The following is a 20,544-nucleotide window of genomic DNA, read 5'->3' on the forward strand; positions in this document are numbered from 1 at the left end:
CTGGTCTTAATCCCCACGGCCAGAAGTGGCACGGACCATACGAGGTGGTCGAGAAGATGGGACCTGTCAATTACCGCATACGGCAACCGGGGTGATGGAAACTTCAACAGATTTACCACGGGAACCTGTTGAAGAAGTGGCATGAGAGGACAGCCTTGGCCATGTTATGGTCGGGACCCAGGACGCCAACGGGACAAGTGGTGGTCCCGAGCAATGAGGACCTTGAACCGGCCCAGAAGCAAGGGCTCAGGGAGCTTGTTGATCGGAACACGGCGGTGTTCTCCAACGAGCCTCATTGAACACCACATCCATTCCCCGCGAAACGGTAAGAAAGAGGCCATATCGGATTCCGGAGACCCAAAGAAAGGCCGTGAAACAGGAAGTGGAGGCTATGCTGAGTATTGGTGTCATTGAAGAGTCCCACAGTACATGGTGCAGCCCCATCGTGTTGGTGCCCGAACCGGACGGGAGCCTCCGCCTCTGTAACGATTTCCGGGGGTGAACGACATCAGCTTGTTCGACGCATATCCCATGCCGAGGGGGGACGAGCTCTTCGACCGATTGGGAAAGGCCCGGTACATCAGCACCCTTGACCTGACGAAAGGATATTGGCAGGTACCGTTGGCAGCCTCCTCCCGGGAGAAGACGGCGTTTTCGACACCAGACGGGTTGTATCAGTACCGGGTGCTCCCGTTCGGTCTCCACGGAGCCCCGCCCACATTCCAACGGCTGATGAACAAAGTACTTCGACCACACCAGCAGTACGCAGCGGCCTATTTGGTTGACATCATCATCCACAGCCAAGGTTGGGAAGAGCATCTGTCGCGCCTCCAGGGGGTGCTGGACGCGGTCAGAAAAGCCGGGTTGACAGCGGACCCCAAGAAATGCAAACTAGGTTTCGAGGAGGTGGAGTACCTGGGGTATTTGATGGGACAGGGGAACGTCAAGCCCCAGGAGAGGAAGGTTCACGCTGTGCGTGACTGACCCGTTCCACGCACCAAGATACGGGTCAAGTCCTTCCTGGGACTGGCAAGATACTATAGCCAATTTATCCCCAACTTTGCGGCTATAGCTTCCCCCCTCACCGATCTAACCAGGCCCCGCCTCCCGAAAAGAGTGATGGACGAACGAGACAGAAGCGGCACTCAGCCGTCTGAAGGAAGCGCTGTGCTCCCATTCGATTCTCTTAACGCCCGATTTTCAGGTGTTGATGGTGGTCCAGATGGATGCATGTAATACGGAACTATGCCGTTCTGTCCTAGATACACGATGAGGAGGAGCACCCCTTCATGTACATCAGCAGAAAGCTGGTTCCTAGAGAGAAGAAGTACTCCATTGTGGAGAAAGAGTGTCTAGCGGTGAAGTGAGCGCTAAACACTCTCAAGTATTACCTGTTAGGTACCCACTTCAGGCTGATCATGGACCATTCTCCCCTGGTCTGGATGGGGGGGGGTACAGCAGATCAGCCACCAGGGGGAGACTAATCAAGGCCTGGTGACAGACGGAGTATCACCTTATCACCATCACCTACATCAAGAGGCGATGGCTCCATCTGCTGGATGTGCCAGGTCTCGACGAGCACTCCGCCCAGTACTAATTGGAGCTGATGGGGGAGTTGGTGAGTAATCAAGGGCTGATTGCTCACCAGCTGTACAAGCCCCATAAAGCTGCCAGAAGGGCAACACACAATAGAGGACTGGGGAAATTAAGGTGACTTCTGTGTAGTTGGAGACGGTGCCAGGGGCTAAGACGAGGGAGTACAGCAAGACCCGGAGCCCAGAAGACGGTATCCCGGAGAGGGTCTCATGGGGGAGAACTAATATTTTATTTTGATTTATTATTTAATAAACACCCTTGAAACTGAGCTAATCATACTCTGTCCATGTCTGATCTGTGTAAACGTCTTGACCCAACCCCCTGGTCTGCCACAGTACATTATGACCTTAGTTCATCTTCAACTGTCTCTGTTGTACTTTACTGTGACTCTACTCTCTGTGTGTTCCATCCTCAGGCTGCTGAACGACTGAGGAACCTTCCAGAAGAACACTACAAGACCATTCAGACGGCAGGAAAGATTGGTGGAGAGACACCTCTGGCCCTACCACGTCACACCTCTACCAAACCTCTGACTCTACCACACCTCTGACTCTACCATACCTCTGACTACCACAACTCTGACCCTACCACCCCTCTGATCCTTACCCTACCACACCTCTGACCCTACCACACCTCTGACCCTTACCCTACCACACCTCTGACCCTACCACACCTCTGACCCTACCACACCTCTGACCCTACCACACCTCTGACTCTACCAAACCTCTGACTCTACCACACCTCTGATCCTTACCCTACCACACCTCTGACTCTACCAAACCTCTGACTCTACCAAACCTCTGACTCTACCAAACCTCTGACTCTACCACACCTCTGATCCTTACCCTACCACACCTCTGACTCTACCAAACCTCTGACTCTACCACACCTCTGATCCTTACCCTACCACACCTCTGACTCTACCAAACCTCTGACTCTACCAAACCTCTGACTCTACCAAACCTCTGACTCTACCACACCTCTGATCCTTACCCTACCACACCTCTGACTCTACCAAACCTCTGACTCTACCACACCTCTGATCCTTACCCTACCACACCTCTGACCCTACCACACCTCTGACCCTACCACACCTCTGAGCCTACCACACCTCTGATCCTACAACACCTCTGAGCCTACCACACCTCTGATCCTGATCCTACCACACCTCTGATCCTGACCCTACCACACCTCTGACCCTACCACACCTCTGACCCTACCACACCTCTGACTCTACCACACCTCTGATCCTTACCCTACCACACCTCTGACTCTACCAAACCTCTGACTCTACCACACCTCTGATCCTTACCCTACCACACCTCTGACCCTACCACACCTCTGACCCTACCACACCTCTGAGCCTACCACACCTCTGATCCTACAACACCTCTGAGCCTACCACACCTCTGATCCTGATCCTACCACACCTCTGATCCTGACCCTACCACACCTCTGACCCTACCACACCTCTGACCCTACCACACCTCTGACCCTACCACACCTCTGACCCTACCACACCTCTGACCCTACCACACCTCTGACTCTACCACACCTCTGACCCTACCACACCTCTGACCCTACCACACCTCTGATCCTGATCCTACCACACCTCTGATCCTGACCCTACCACACCTCTGACCCTACAACACCTCTGACCCTACCACACCTCTGACCCTACCACACCTCTGATCCTACCACACCCTGACCCTACCACACCTCTGACCCTACCACACCTCTGACCCTACCACACCTCTGACCCTACCACACCTCTGACCCTACCACACCTCTGACCCTACAACACCTCTGAGCCTACCACACCTCTGATCCTACAACACCTCTGAGCCTACCACACCTCTGATCCTGACCCTACCACACCTCTGACCCTACCACACCTCTGACCCTACCACACCTCTGACCCTACCACACCTCTGACCCTACCACACCTCTGACTCTACCACACCTCTGACCCTACAACACCTCTGAGCCTACCACACCTCTGAGCCTACCACACCTCTGATCCTGACCCTACCACACCTCTGACCCTACCACACCTCTGACCCTACCACACCTCTGACCCTACCACACCTCTGACCCTGACCCTACCACACCTCTGACCCTACCACACCTCTGATCCTACCACACCTCTGACCCTACCACACCTCTGACCCTACCACACCTCTGACCCTACCACACCTCTGACCCTACAACACCTCTGACCCTACCACACCTCTGACCCTACCACACCTCTGATCCTACCACACCTCTGATCCTACCACACCTTTGACCCTACCACACCTCTGATCCTGACCCTACCACACCTCTGATCCTGACCCTACCACACCTCTGACCCTACCACACCTCTGACCCTACCACACCTCTGATCCTACCACACCTCTGACCCTACCACACCTCTGACCCTACCACACCTCTGACCCTACAACACCTCTGACCCTACCACACCTCTGACCCTACCACACCTCTGATCCTACCACACCTTTGACCCTACCACACCTCTGATCCTGACCCTACCACACCTCTGACCCTACCACACCTCTGACCCTACCACACCTCTGACCCTACAACACCTCTGATCCTACAACACCTCTGACCCTGACCCTACAAAACCTCTGACCCTACCACACCTCTGACCCTACCACACCTCTGACCCTACCACACCTCTGACCCTACCACACCTCTGATCCTGACCCTATAACACCTCTGATCCTGACCCTATAACACCTCTGATCCTGACCCTATAACACCTCTGACCCTACCACACCTCTGACCCTACCACACCTCTGACCCTACCACACCTCTGACCCTACCACACCTCTGACCCTACCACACCTCTGACTCTACCACACCTCTGACCCTACCACACCTCTGACCCTACCACACCTCTGATCCTGATCCTACCACACCTCTGATCCTGACCCTACCACACCTCTGACCCTACAACACCTCTGACCCTACCACACCTCTGACCCTACCACACCTCTGATCCTACCACACCTGACCCTACCACCCTCTGACCCTACCACACCTCTGACCCTACCACACCTCTGACCCTACCACACCTCTGACCCTACCACACCTCTGACCCTACAACACCTCTGAGCCTACCACACCTCTGATCCTACAACACCTCTGAGCCTACCACACCTCTGATCCTGACCCTACCACACCTCTGACCCTACCACACCTCTGACCCTACCACACCTCTGACCCTACCACACCTCTGACCCTACCACACCTCTGACTCTACCACACCTCTGACCCTACAACACCTCTGAGCCTACCACACCTCTGAGCCTACCACACCTCTGATCCTGACCCTACCACACCTCTGACCCTACCACACCTCTGACCCTACCACACCTCTGACCCTACCACACCTCTGACCCTGACCCTACCACACCTCTGACCCTACCACACCTCTGATCCTACCACACCTCTGACCCTACCACACCTCTGACCCTACCACACCTCTGACCCTACCACACCTCTGACCCTACAACACCTCTGACCCTACCACACCTCTGACCCTACCACACCTCTGATCCTACCACACCTCTGATCCTACCACACCTTTGACCCTACCACACCTCTGATCCTGACCCTACCACACCTCTGATCCTGACCCTACCACACCTCTGACCCTACCACACCTCTGATCCTACCACACCTCTGATCCTACCACACCTCTGACCCTACCACACCTCTGACCCTACCACACCTCTGACCCTACAACACCTCTGACCCTACCACACCTCTGATCCTACCACACCTCTGACCCTACCACACCTCTGACCCTACCACACCTCTGACCCTACCACACCTCTGACTCTACCACACCTCTGACCCTACCACACCTCTGACCCTACCACACCTCTGATCCTGATCCTACCACACCTCTGATCCTGACCCTACCACACCTCTGACCCTACAACACCTCTGACCCTACCACACCTCTGACCCTACCACACCTCTGATCCTACCACACCTCTGACCCTACCACACCTCTGACCCTACCACACCTCTGACCCTACCACACCTCTGACCCTACCACACCTCTGACCCTACCACACCTCTGACCCTACAACACCTCTGAGCCTACCACACCTCTGATCCTACAACACCTCTGAGCCTACCACACCTCTGATCCTGACCCTACCACACCTCTGACCCTACCACACCTCTGACCCTACCACACCTCTGACCCTACCACACCTCTGACCCTACCACACCTCTGACTCTACCACACCTCTGACCCTACAACACCTCTGAGCCTACCACACCTCTGAGCCTACCACACCTCTGATCCTGACCCTACCACACCTCTGACCCTACCACACCTCTGACCCTACCACACCTCTGACCCTACCACACCTCTGACCCTGACCCTACCACACCTCTGACCCTACCACACCTCTGATCCTACCACACCTCTGACCCTACCACACCTCTGACCCTACCACACCTCTGACCCTACCACACCTACCCTACAACACCTCTGACCCTACCACACCTCTGACCCTACCACACCTCTGATCCTACCACACCTCTGATCCTACCACACCTTTGACCCTACCACACCTCTGATCCTGACCCTACCACACCTCTGATCCTGACCCTACCACACCTCTGACCCTACCACACCTCTGATCCTACCACACCTCTGATCCTACCACACCTCTGACCCTACCACACCTCTGACCCTACCACACCTCTGACCCTACAACACCTCTGACCCTACCACACCTCTGATCCTACCACACCTCTGACCCTACCACACCTCTGACCCTACCACACCTCTGATCCTGACCCTATAACACCTCTGATCCTGACCCTATAACACCTCTGATCCTGACCCTATAACACCTCTGACCCTACAACACCTCTGACCCTACAACACCTCTGACCCTACAACACCTCTGATCCTACAACACCTCTGACCCTACCACACCTCTGATCCTACAACACCTCTGACCCTACAACAACTCTGATCCTACCACACCTCTGACTTTAACTCTGTCACAGGATCATCAACTAGACTCAGCAGCATACCGCCAGTTGGTGAACCCTGGTCTATCACATTGACATTAGATATTAAAGTATGAATAACAAGAAGTGCCTATCAAAACAGTTTGATACAAATAATACTAGATCTCTTTTTGGGAAGAAAAATATATAACATTGCTGATGGTGCCTTCAGAAAGTTTTCACACCCCTTTTTCCACATTTAGTTGTGCTTCAGCCTGAATTAAAAATGTATTAGATTAAGATTTTATGTCACTGGCCTACACACAATACCCCATAATGTTAAATTGGAATAATGTTTGTAAATTGATAAAAATAAAAAGTTAAAATGTCTTGAGTCAATAAGTATTCAACCCCTTTGTAATTGAACCCTAAATAAGTTCAGGAGTAAACATTTGCTTAACAAGTCACATAAGTTGCATGTACTCACTATGTGCAACAATAGTGTTTAACATGATGTTTGAACATGTTTGTAACCCACACATACAATTATCTGTAAGGTCCCTCAATCGACTAGTGAATTTCAAGCACAGATTCAACCACAAAGACCAGGAAGGTTTTCCAATGCCTCACAAAGAAGGGCACCTATTGGTAGATGGGTAAAAAAAGAAGCAGACATTGAACATCCTTTGAGCATGTTGAAGTTATTAATTACACTTTGGATGGTGTATCAATATACCCAGTCACTACAAAGATACAGACATCCTTCCTAACTCAGTTGCCGAAGAGGAAGAAAACCACTCCGGTATTTCACCATGAGACCAATGTTGACTTTAAAACAGTTACAGAGATTAATGTGATATGAGTATACTGAGAATGGATAAACAGCATTAAAGTTAATCCATAATACTAACCTAATTTACAGAGTGAAAAGAAGGGATCCTGTACAAAATAAAAATATTCCAAAACAAGGCACTAAATTAAAACAGCAAGAAATGTGGCAGAGGAATTAGCTTTTTGTCCTGAATACAAAGGGTTATGTTTGAGGCAAATCTAACACAACACATCACTGAGTACAACTCATCACTGAGTATCACTCTGAGTACGACTCTTCATATTTTCAAGCATGGTCAAATGAAATAAATAAAACACATTGGTCTATATCACAATATCACACAATATCTAACTAAATGCTTGTGTTCCTGGCTCCAACAGTACAGTAATATCTAACTAAATGATTGTGTTCCTGGCTCCAACAGTACAGTAATATCTAACTAAATGCTTGTGTTCCTGGCTCCAACAGTACAGTAATATCTAACTAAATGCTTGTGTTCCTGGCTCCAACAGTACAGTAATATCTAACTAAATGCTTGTGTTCCTGGCTCCAACAGTACAGTAATATCTAACTAAATGCTTGTGTTCCTGGCTCCAACAGTGCAGTAGTATCTAACTAAATGCTTGTGTTCCTAGCTCCAACAGTACAGTAATATCTAACTAAATGCTTGTGTTCCTGGCTCCAACAGTGCAGTAGTATCTAACTAAATGCTTGTGTTCCTAGCTCCAACAGTGCAGTAATATCTAAATAAATGCTTGTGTTCCTAGCTCCAACAGTGCAGTAATATCTAACTAAATGCTTCTGTTCCTGGCTCCAACAGTGTAGTAATATCTAACTAAATGCTTGTGTTCCTGGCTCCAACAGTGCAGTAGTATCTAACTAAATGCTTGTGTTCCTGGCTCCAACAGTAGTATCTAACTAAATGCTTGTGTTCCTGGATCCAACAGTAATATCTAACTAAATGCTTGTGTTCCTAGCTCCAACAGTGCAGTAGTATCTAACTAAATGCTTGGTTCCTGGCTCCAACAGTGCAGTAGTATCTAACTAAATGCTTGTGTTCCTAGCTCCAACAGTGCAGTAGTATCTAACTAAATGCTTGGTTCCTGGCTCCAACAGTGCAGTAGTATCTAACTAAATGCTTGTGTTCCTAGCTCCAACAGTAGTAGTATCTAACTAAATGCTTGTGTTCCTGGATCCAACAGTAATATCTAACTAAATGCTTGTGTTCCTAGCTCCAACAGTGCAGTAGTATCTAACTAAATGCTTGTGTTCCTAGCTCCAACAGTGCAGTAGTATCTAACTAAATGCTTGGTTCCTGGCTCCAACAGTGCAGTAGTATCTAACTAAATGCTTGTGTTCCTGGCTCCTACAGTGCAGTAGTATCTAACTAAATGCTTGTGTTCCTGGCTCCTACAGTGCAGTAGTATCTAACTAAATGCTTGTGTTCCTGGCTCCAACAGTACAGTAGTATCTAACTAAATGCTTGTGTTCCTGGCTCCAACAATGCAGTAATATCTAACTAAATGCTTGTGTTCCTGGCTCCAACAGTGTAGTAATATCTAACTAAATGCTTGTGTTCCTGGCTCCAACAGTACAGTAATATCTAACTAAATGCTTGTGTTCCTAGCTCCAACAGTGCAGTAATATCTAACTAAATGCTTCTGTTCCTGGCTCCAACAGTACAGTAACATCTAACTAAATGCTTGTGTTCCTAGCTCCAACAGTGCAGTAATATCTAACTAAATGCTTGTGTTCCTGTCTCCAACAGTGCAGTAATATCTAACTAAATGCTTGTGTTCCTAGCTCCAACAGTAGTAGTATCTAACTAAATGCTTGTGTTCCTAGCTCCAACAGTGCAGTAATATCTAACTAAATGCTTGTGTTCCTAGCTCCAACAGTAATATCTAACTAAATGCTTGTGTTTCTAGCTCCAACAGTGCAGTAGTATCTAACTAAATGCTTGTGTTCCTAGCTCCAACAGTAGTATCTAACTAAATGTTTGTGTTCCTGGCTCCAACAGTGCAGTAGTATCTAACTAAATGCTTGTGTTCCTAGCTCCAACAGTGCAGTAGTATCTAACTAAATGCTTGTGTTCCTAGCTCCAACAGTGCAGTAGTATCTAACTAAATGCTTGTGTTCCTAGCTCCAACAGTAGTATCTAACTAAATGTTTGTGTTCCTGGCTCCAACAGTGCAGTAGTATCTAACTAAATGCTTGTGTTCCTAGCTCCAACAGTGCAGTAATATCTAACTAAATGCTTGTGTTCCTGGCTCCAACAGTGCAGTAATATCTAAATAAATGCTTGTGTTCCTAGCTCCAACAGTGCAGTAATATCTAACTAAATGCTTCTGTTCCTGGCTCCAACAGTGCAGTAATATCTAACTAAATGCTTGTGTTCCTGGCTCCAACAGTGCAGTAGTATCTAACTAAATGCTTGTGTTCCTGGCTCCAACAGTAGTATCTAACTAAATGCTTGTGTTCCTGGCTCCAACAGTAATATCTAACTAAATGCTTGTGTTCCTAGCTCCAACAGTGCAGTAATATCTAACTAAATGCTTGTGTTCCTGGCTCCAACAGTGCAGTAATATCTAACTAAATGCTTGTGTTCCTGGCTCCAACAGTAGTATCTAACTAAATGCTTGTGTTCCTAGCTCCAACAGTGCAGTAATATCTAGCTAAATGCTTGTGTTCCTAGCTCCAACAGTGCAGTAGTATCTAACTAAATGCTTGTGTTCCTGGCTCCAACAGTGCAGTAATATCTAACTAAATGCTTGTGTTCCTAGCTCCAACAGTGCAGTAATATCTAACTAAATGCTTCTGTTCCTGGCTCCAACAGTACAGTAATATCTAACTAAGTGCTTGTGTTCCTGGCTCCAACAGTGCAGTAGTATCTAACTAAATGCTTGGTTCCTGGCTCCAACAGTGCAGTAATATCTAGCTAAATTATTGTGTTCCTAGCTCCAACAGTGCAGTAGTATCTAACTAAATGCTTGTGTTCCTGGCTCCAACAGTGCAGTAATATCTAACTAAATGCTTGTGTTCCTGGCTCCAACAGTGCAGTAGTATCTAACTAAATGCTTGTGTTCCTAGCTCCAACAGTAATATCTAACTAAATGCTTGTGTTTCTAGCTCCAACAGTAATATCTAACTAAATGCTTGTGTTTCTAGCTCCAACAGTGCAGTAGTATCTAACTAAATGCTTGTGTTCCTAGCTCCAACAGTGCAGTAGTATCTAACTAAATGCTTGTGTTCCTAGCTCCAACAGTGCAGTAGTATCTAACTAAATGCTTGTGTTCCTAGCTCCAACAGTAGTATCTAACTAAATGTTTGTGTTCCTGGCTCCAACAGTGCAGTAGTATCTAACTAAATGCTTGTGTTCCTAGCTCCAACAGTAGTATCTAACTAAATGCTTGTGTTCCTAGCTCCAACAGTGCAGTAGTATCTAACTAAATGCTTGTGTTCCTGGCTCCAACAGTAGTATCTAACTAAATGCTTGTGTTCCTGGCTCCAACAGTACAGTAATATCTAACTAAATGCTTGTGTTCCTGGCTCCAACAGTACAGTAATATCTAACTAAATGCTTGTGTTCCTAGCTCCAACAGTACAGAAATATCTAACTAAATGCTTGTGTTCCTGGCTCCAACAGTACAGTAATATCTAACTAAATGATTGTGTTCCTGGCTCCAACAGTACAGTAATATCTAACTAAATGCTTGTGTTCCTGGCTCCAACAGTACAGTAATATCTAACTAAATGCTTGTGTTCCTGGCTCCAACAGTACAGTAATATCTAACTAAATGCTTGTGTTCCTGGCTCCAACAGTACAGTAATATCTAACTAAATGCTTGTGTTCCTGGCTCCAACAGTGCAGTAGTATCTAACTAAATGCTTGTGTTCCTAGCTCCAACAGTGCAGTAGTATCTAAATAAATGCTTGTGTTCCTAGCTCCAACAGTGCAGTAGTATCTAACTAAATGCTTGTGTTCCTGGCTCCAACAGTAATATCTAACTAAATGCTTGTGTTCCTGGCTCCAACAGTGCAGTAGTATCTAACTAAATGCTTGTGTTCCTGGCTCCAACAGTAGTATCTAACTAAATGCTTGTGTTCCTGGATCCAACAGTAATATCTAACTAAATGCTTGTGTTCCTAGCTCCAACAGTGCAGTAGTATCTAACTAAATGCTTGGTTCCTGGCTCCAACAGTGCAGTAGTATCTAACTAAATGCTTGTGTTCCTAGCTCCAACAGTGCAGTAGTATCTAACTAAATGCTTGGTTCCTGGCTCCAACAGTGCAGTAGTATCTAACTAAATGCTTGTGTTCCTGGCTCCAACAGTAGTATCTAACTAAATGCTTGTGTTCCTGGATCCAACAGTAATATCTAACTAAATGCTTGTGTTCCTAGCTCCAACAGTGCAGTAGTATCTAACTAAATGCTTGTGTTCCTAGCTCCAACAGTGCAGTAGTATCTAACTAAATGCTTGGTTCCTGGCTCCAACAGTGCAGTAGTATCTAACTAAATGCTTGTGTTCCTGGCTCCAACAGTGCAGTAGTATCTAACTAAATGCTTGGTTCCTGGCTCCAACAGTGCAGTAGTATCTAACTAAATGCTTGTGTTCCTGGCTCCAACAGTACAGTAATATCTAACTAAATGCTTGTGTTCCTGGCTCCAACAATGCAGTAATATCTAACTAAATGCTTGTGTTCCTGGCTCCAACAGTGTAGTAATATCTAACTAAATGCTTGTGTTCCTGGCTCCAACAGTACAGTAATATCTAACTAAATGCTTGTGTTCCTAGCTCCAACAGTGCAGTAATATCTAACTAAATGCTTCTGTTCCTGGCTCCAACAGTACAGTAACATCTAACTAAATGCTTGTGTTCCTGGCTCCAACAGTACAGTAATATCTAACTAAATGCTTGTGTTCCTGTCTCCAACAGTAGTATCTAACTAAATGCTTGTGTTCCTAGCTCCAACAGTGCAGTAGTATCTAACTAAATGCTTGTGTTCCTGGCTCCAACAGTGCAGTAATATCTAGCTAAATGCTTGTGTTTCTAGCTCCAACAGTAATATCTAACTAAATGCTTGTGTTTCTAGCTCCAACAGTGCAGTAGTATCTAACTAAATGCTTGTGTTCCTAGCTCCAACAGTGCAGTAGTATCTAACTAAATGCTTGTGTTCCTAGCTCCAACAGTGCAGTAGTATCTAACTAAATGCTTGTGTTCCTAGCTCCAACAGTAGTATCTAACTAAATGTTTGTGTTCCTGGCTCCAACAGTGCAGTAGTATCTAACTAAATGCTTGTGTTCCTAGCTCCAACAGTGCAGTAGTATCTAACTAAATGCTTGTGTTCCTAGCTCCAACAGTGCAGTAGTATCTAACTAAATGCTTGTGTTCCTGGCTCCAACAGTAGTATCTAACTAAATGCTTGTGTTCCTGGCTCCAACAGTACAGTAATATCTAACTAAATGCTTGTGTTCCTGGCTCCAACAGTACAGTAATATCTAACTAAATGCTTGTGTTCCTAGCTCCAACAGTACAGAAATATCTAACTAAATGCTTGTGTTCCTGGCTCCAACAGTACAGTAATATCTAACTAAATGATTGTGTTCTTGTGTAATATCTAACTAAATGCTTGTGTTCTGGCTCAACAGTACAGTAATATCTAACTAAATGCTTGTGTTCCTGGCTCCAACAGTGCAGTAGTATCTAACTAAATGCTTGTGTTCCTAGCTCCAACAGTGCAGTAATATCTAAATAAATGCTTGTGTTCCTAGCTCCAACAGTGCAGTAATATCTAACTAAATGCTTCTGTTCCTGGCTCCAACAGTGCAGTAATATCTAACTAAATGCTTGTGTTCCTGGCTCCAACAGTGCAGTAGTATCTAACTAAATGCTTGTGTTCCTGGCTCCAACAGTAGTATCTAACTAAATGCTTGTGTTCCTGGATCCAACAGTAATATCTAACTAAATGCTTGTGTTCCTAGCTCCAACAGTGCAGTAGTATCTAACTAAATGCTTGGTTCCTGGCTCCAACAGTGCAGTAGTATCTAACTAAATGCTTGTGTTCCTAGCTCCAACAGTGCAGTAGTATCTAACTAAATGCTTGGTTCCTGGCTCCAACAGTGCAGTAGTATCTAACTAAATGCTTGTGTTCCTGGCTCCAACAGTAGTATCTAACTAAATGCTTGTGTTCCTGGATCCAACAGTAATATCTAACTAAATGCTTGTGTTCCTAGCTCCAACAGTGCAGTAGTATCTAACTAAATGCTTGGTTCCTGGCTCCAACAGTGCAGTAGTATCTAACTAAATGCTTGTGTTCCTGGCTCCAACAGTGCAGTAGTATCTAACTAAATGCTTGGTTCCTGGCTCCAACAGTGCAGTAGTATCTAACTAAATGCTTGTGTTCCTGGCTCCAACAGTACAGTAATATCTAACTAAATGCTTGTGTTCCTGGCTCCAACAATGCAGTAATATCTAACTAAATGCTTGTGTTCCTGGCTCCAACAGTGTAGTAATATCTAACTAAATGCTTGTGTTCCTGGCTCCAACAGTACAGTAATATCTAACTAAATGCTTGTGTTCCTAGCTCCAACAGTGCAGTAATATCTAACTAAATGCTTCTGTTCCTGGCTCCAACAGTACAGTAACATCTAACTAAATGCTTGTGTTCCTGGCTCCAACAGTACAGTAATATCTAACTAAATGCTTGTGTTCTTGTCTCCAACAGTAGTATCTAACTAAATGCTTGTGTTCCTAGCTCCAACAGTGCAGTAGTATCTAACTAAATGCTTGTGTTCCTGGCTCCAACAGTGCAGTAATATCTAGCTAAATGCTTGTGTTCCTAGCTCCAACAGTGCAGTAGTATCTAACTAAATGCTTGGTTCCTGGCTCCAACAGTGCAGTAATATCTAGCTAAATGCTTGTGTTCCTAGCTCCAACAGTGCAGTAGTATCTAACTAAATGCTTGTGTTCCTGGCTCCAACAGTGCAGTAATATCTAACTAAATGCTTGTGTTCCTGGCTCCAACAGTGCAGTAGTATCTAACTAAATGCTTGTGTTCCTAGCTCCAACAATGCAGTAGTATCTAACTAAATGCTTGTGTTCCTGGCTCCAACAGTGCAGTAATATCTAACTAAATGCTTGTGTTCCTAGCTCCAACAGTGCAGTAGTATCTAACTAAATGCTTGGTTCCTGGCTCCAACAGTGCAGTAGTATCTAACTAAATGCTTGTGTTCCTAGCTCCAACAGTGCAGTAGTATCTAACTAAATGCTTGTGTTCCTAGCTCCAACAGTAGTATCTAACTAAATGTTTGTGTTCCTGGCTCCAACAGTGCAGTAGTACCTAACTAAATGCTTGTGTTCCTAGCTCCAACAGTGCAGTAGTATCTAACTAAATGCTTGTGTTCCTAGCTCCAACAGTGCAGTAGTATCTAACTAAATGCTTGTGTTCCTGGCTCCAACAGTAGTATCTAACTAAATGCTTGTGTTCCTGGCTCCAACAGTACAGTAATATCTAACTAAATGCTTGTGTTCCTGGCTCCAACAGTACAGTAATATCTAACTAAATGCTTGTGTTCCTAGCTCCAACAGTACAGAAATATCTAACTAAATGCTTGTGTTCCTGGCTCCAACAGTACAGTAATATCTAACTAAATGATTGTGTTCCTGGCTCCAACAGTACAGTAATATCTAACTAAATGCTTGTGTTCCTGGCTCCAACAGTACAGTAATATCTAACTAAATGCTTGTGTTCCTGGCTCCAACAGTACAGTAATATCTAACTAAATGCTTGTGTTCCTGGCTCCAACAGTACAGTAATATCTAACTAAATGCTTGTGTTCCTGGCTCCAACAGTGCAGTAGTATCTAACTAAATGCTTGTGTTCCTAGCTCCAACAGTGCAGTAATATCTAAATAAATGCTTGTGTTCCTAGCTCCAACAGTGCAGTAATATCTAACTAAATGCTTCTGTTCCTGGCTCCAACAGTGCAGTAATATCTAACTAAATGCTTGTGTTCCTGGCTCCAACAGTGCAGTAGTATCTAACTAAATGCTTGTGTTCCTGGCTCCAACAGTAGTATCTAACTAAATGCTTGTGTTCCTGGATCCAACAGTAATATCTAACTAAATGCTTGTGTTCCTAGCTCCAACAGTGCAGTAGTATCTAACTAAATGCTTGGTTCCTGGCTCCAACAGTGCAGTAGTATCTAACTAAATGCTTGTGTTCCTAGCTCCAACAGTGCAGTAGTATCTAACTAAATGCTTGGTTCCTGGCTCCAACAGTGCAGTAGTATCTAACTAAATGCTTGTGTTCCTGGCTCCAACAGTAGTATCTAACTAAATGCTTGTGTTCCTGGATCCAACAGTAATATCTAACTAAATGCTTGTGTTCCTAGCTCCAACAGTGCAGTAGTATCTAACTAAATGCTTGGTTCCTGGCTCCAACAGTGCAGTAGTATCTAACTAAATGCTTGTGTTCCTGGCTCCAACAGTGCAGTAGTATCTAACTAAATGCTTGGTTCCTGGCTCCAACAGTGCAGTAGTATCTAACTAAATGCTTGTGTTCCTGGCTCCAACAGTACAGTAATATCTAACTAAATGCTTGTGTTCCTGGCTCCAACAATGCAGTAATATCTAACTAAATGCTTGTGTTCCTGGCTCCAACAGTGTAGTAATATCTAACTAAATGCTTGTGTTCCTGGCTCCAACAGTACAGTAATATCTAACTAAATGCTTGTGTTCCTAGCTCCAACAGTGCAGTAATATCTAACTAAATGCTTCTGTTCCTGGCTCCAACAGTACAGTAACATCTAACTAAATGCTTGTGTTCCTGGCTCCAACAGTACAGTAATATCTAACTAAATGCTTGTGTTCCTGTCTCCAACAGTAGTATCTAACTAAATGCTTGTGTTCCTAGCTCCAACAGTGCAGTAGTATCTAACTAAATGCTTGTGTTCCTGGCTCCAACAGTGCAGTAATATCTAGCTAAATGCTTGTGTTCCTAGCTCCAACAGTGCAGTAGTATCTAACTAAATGCTTGGTTCCTGGCTCCAACAGTGCAGTAATATCTAGCTAAATGCTTGTGTTCCTAGCTCCAACAGTGCAGTAGTATCTAACTAAATGCTTGTGTTCCTGGCTCCAACAGTGCAGTAATATCTAACTAAATGCTTGTGTTCCTGGCTCCAACAGTGCAGTAGTATCTAACTAAATGCTTGTGTTCCTAGCTCCAACAATGCAGTAGTATCTAACTAAATGCTTGTGTTCCTGGCTCCAACAGTGCAGTAATATCTAACTAAATGCTTGTGTTCCTGGCTCCAACAGTGCAGTAATATCTAACTAAATGCTTGTGTTCCTGGCTCCAACAGTACAGTAATATCTAACTAAATGCTTGTGTTCCTGGCTCCAACAGTATAGTAATATCTAACTAAATGCTTGTGTTCCTGGCTCCAACAGTACAGTAATATCTAACTAAATGCTTGTGTTCCTGGCTCCAACAGTGCAGTAATATCTAACTAAATGCTTGTGTTCCTGGCTCCAACAGTGCAGTAGTATCTAACTAAATGCTTGTGTTTCTAGCTCCAACAGTAATATCTAACTAAATGCTTGTGTTTCTAGCTCCAACAGTAATATCTAACTAAATGCTTGTGTTTCTAGCTCCAACAGTGCAGTAGTATCTAACTAAATGCTTGTGTTCCTAGCTCCAACAGTGCAGTAGTATCTAACTAAATGCTTGTGTTCCTAGCTCCAACAGTAGTATCTAACTAAATGCTTGTGTTTCTAGCTCCAACAGTGCAGTAGTATCTAACTAAATGCTTCTGTTCCTGGCTCCAACAGTGCAGTAATATCTAACAATTCACAACAATACACACAAATCTAAAAGTAAAATAACACAATTAATATTTCTCCAAAAAAGTATGATCGTTGTCCCCATGGGCAGTTGAAAACTGTAGTCTGGCTTTTTTGGAGCAGAGGCTTCTTCCTTGCTGAGCGGTCTTTCAGGTTATGTCGATATAGGACTCGTTTTACTGTGGATATGTTTACTTTTGTACCTGTTTCCTCCAGCATCTTCACAAGGTCCTTTGCTGTTGTTTTGGGATTGATTTGCACTTTTCGCACCAAAGTACGTTCATCTCTAGGAGACAGAACACGTCTCTTTCCTGAGCGGTATGACGGATGCGTGGCCCCATGGTGTTTATACTTGCGTACTATTGTTTGTACAGATGAATGTGGTAGCTTCAGGCATTTGGAAATTGCTCCCAAGGATGAAACAGACTTGTGAAGGTCTACAATGTTTTTTCTGAGGTGTTAGCTGATTTCTTTTGATTTCCCACGATGGCAAGTTAAGAGGCACTGAGTTTGAAGGTAGACCTTGAAATATTTCCACAGGTCCAAATCATATTATGTCAATTAGCCTATCGGAAGCTTCTAAAAGCCATGACATCATTTTCTGGAATTTTCCAAGCTGTTTAAAGGCACAGTCAACTTAGTGTATGTAAACTTCTTGCCTACTGGAATTGTGATACAGTGAATTATAAGTGAAATAATATGTAAACAATTGTTGGAAAAATGACTTGTGTCATGCACAAAATAGATGTCATAACTGACTTGCTAAAACTATAGTTTGTTAACAAGAAATTTGTGGAGTGGTTGAAAAACTAGTTTTAATGACTCCTACCTAAGTGTATGTAAACTAGTTTTAATGACTCCTACCTAAGTGTATGTAAACTAGTTTTAATGACTCCTACCTAAGTGTATGTAAACTAGTTTTAATGATTCCTACCTAAGTGTATGTAAACTAGTTTTAATGACTCCAACCTAAGTGTATGTAAACTTCTGACTTCAACTGTAAATATCAGGGTGTGCAATGTTGGAGTGGCATTGACTAAAATACATTAGAATAGAATACAGTATATACATATGAGATGAGTAAAGCATAGACTAAAATACAGTAGAATAGAATACAGTATAATAATAATAATAATAATATATGCCATTTAGCAGACGCTTTTATCCAAAGCGACTTACAGTTATGTGTGCATACATTCTACGTATGGGTGGTCCCGGGGATCGAACCCACTACCCTGGCGTTACATATACATATGAGATGAGTAAAGCATAGACTAAAATACAGTAGAATAGAATACAGTATATACATATGAGATGAGTAAAGCATAGACTAAAATACAGTAGAATAGAATACAGTATATACATATGAGATGAGTAAAGCAGTGTGTGAACGTTATTAAAGTGACTAGTGTTCCATTATTAAAGTGGCCAATGATTCCATGTCTATATATATGGGGCAACAGCCTTTAAGGTGCAAGGTAGAGTAACCAGGTGGTAGCCGGCTAGTGGTGGCTATTTAACAGTCTGATGGCCTTGAGATAGAAGCTGTTTTCCAGTCTTTCTGTCTTTCTGTCCCAGCTTTGATGCACCTGTACTGACCTCGCCTTCTGGATGATAGCGGGGTGAACAGACAGTGGCTCGGGTGGTTGATGTCATTGATGATATTTTTGGCCTTCCTGTTACATCGGGTGCTGTAGGTGTCCTGGAGGGCAAGCAGTGTGCCCCCGGTGATGCGTTGGGTAGACCGCACCACCCTCTGTAGAGCCTTGTACCAAGTGGTGATACAGCCCGACAGGATGCTCTCAATTGTGCATCTGTAAAAGTTTGTTAGGGTCTTAAGGGCAAAACCGAATGGTGGTGGCTGCATCATGTTATGGGTATGCTTGTCATGGGCAAGTACTAAGGAGTTTTTTAGGATACAAAGAAATGGAATTATAGAGGAAAATCTGGTTCAATCGTCTTTCCAACAGACACCGGGAGATGAATTCACCTTTCAGCCGGACTATAACCTAAAACACAAGGCCAAATCCACACTGATGTTGCTTACCAAGACAATGTTGAATATTCCTGAGTTACAATTTTTGACTTATATCAGCTTGAAAATCTATGGCGTCGAACGCCGAGCACCGCCCGAACAAGTAGAGGCAACGACTTCGGCAGAAGTCGTGACATATGGCAAGACTTGTAAATGGCTTTCTAGCAACGATCAACAACCAATTTGACAGAGCTTGAATAATTCTTTAAAGAATAATGTGCAAATATTTTGCAATCCTGGTGTGTAAAGCTCATACCCAAAAAGAATCACAGCTGTGATCACTGCCAAAGAAGATACTAACATGTATTGTCTCAGCGGGAACAATAGTAAGCTGTCATCAAGATATATGTTTCATTTTTCAGACATTTTTATATTTTGTGATTATTTTAATCTGTCACCTTTTATAATTGTTTTAATTGCTCAACTTTGATTTAGTAAAACTATTTTACATATTAAAGCTGTGGTTATTAATTAATGTACAGATCATATTTCCAATCCACATTCCATACACAGTACCAGGCAAAAGTTTGGACACACCTACTCCTTCAAGGGTTTTCTTTATTTTTACTATTTTCTACATTGTAGAATAAGAGTGGAGTCATCAAAACTATGAAATAACACATATGGAATCATGTAGTAAGATTCTTCAAAATAGCCATTCTTTGCTTTGATGACAGCTTTGCACACTCTTGGCATTCTCTCAACCAGCTTCATGAGGAATGCTTTTCAAACAGTCTTGAAGGAGTTCCCACATATGCTGAGCACTTGTTGGCTGCTTTTCCTTCATTCTGCAGTTCAACTCATCCCAAACCATCTCAATTGGTTTGAGGTCAGGTGATTGTGGAGGCTAGGTCATCTGATGCAGCACTTCATCACTCTCCTTGGTCAATGTCCCAAAACACACCTCCATGTTCTTTAAGGGTTATTTGACCTGTTGAAAAACATTGTAGCTTTAGTGTGAAGTAGCTTGGTTAACTAAACTCAGTAAAAAAAAGAAACTTCGCTTTTTCAGGATCCTGTCTTTTAAAGATAATTCATAAAAATCCAATAACTTCACAGATCTTCATTGTAAAGGGTTTAAACACTGTTTCCCATGCTTGTTCAATGAACCATAAATAATTAATGAACATGCACCTGTGGAATAGTCATTAAGACACTAACAGCTTACAGACGATAGGCAATTAAGGTCACAGTTATGAAAACGTAGGACACTAAAGAGGCCTTTCTACTGACTCTGAAAAACACCAAAAG

General features: G+C 44.2%; 1 protein-coding gene across 1 annotated transcript in view; it reads left to right on the forward strand.

The window, feature by feature from the left end:
* Positions 1–3,160, forward strand: part of galt (galactose-1-phosphate uridylyltransferase) — a 200,408-nt gene extending 197,248 nt beyond the window's left edge. Inside the window, 1 exon segment of the mRNA XM_046306810.1 lies at positions 2,012–3,160. Coding sequence (XP_046162766.1) covers positions 2,012–2,146 — 135 coding nt within the window. The 3' untranslated portion in view covers positions 2,147–3,160.
* Positions 3,161–20,544: the final 17,384 nt, after the last annotated feature.

The sequence above is a fragment of the Oncorhynchus gorbuscha genome, linkage group LG16, assembly GCF_021184085.1.
Source record: "Oncorhynchus gorbuscha isolate QuinsamMale2020 ecotype Even-year linkage group LG16, OgorEven_v1.0, whole genome shotgun sequence".
NCBI lineage: Eukaryota > Metazoa > Chordata > Actinopteri > Salmoniformes > Salmonidae > Oncorhynchus > Oncorhynchus gorbuscha.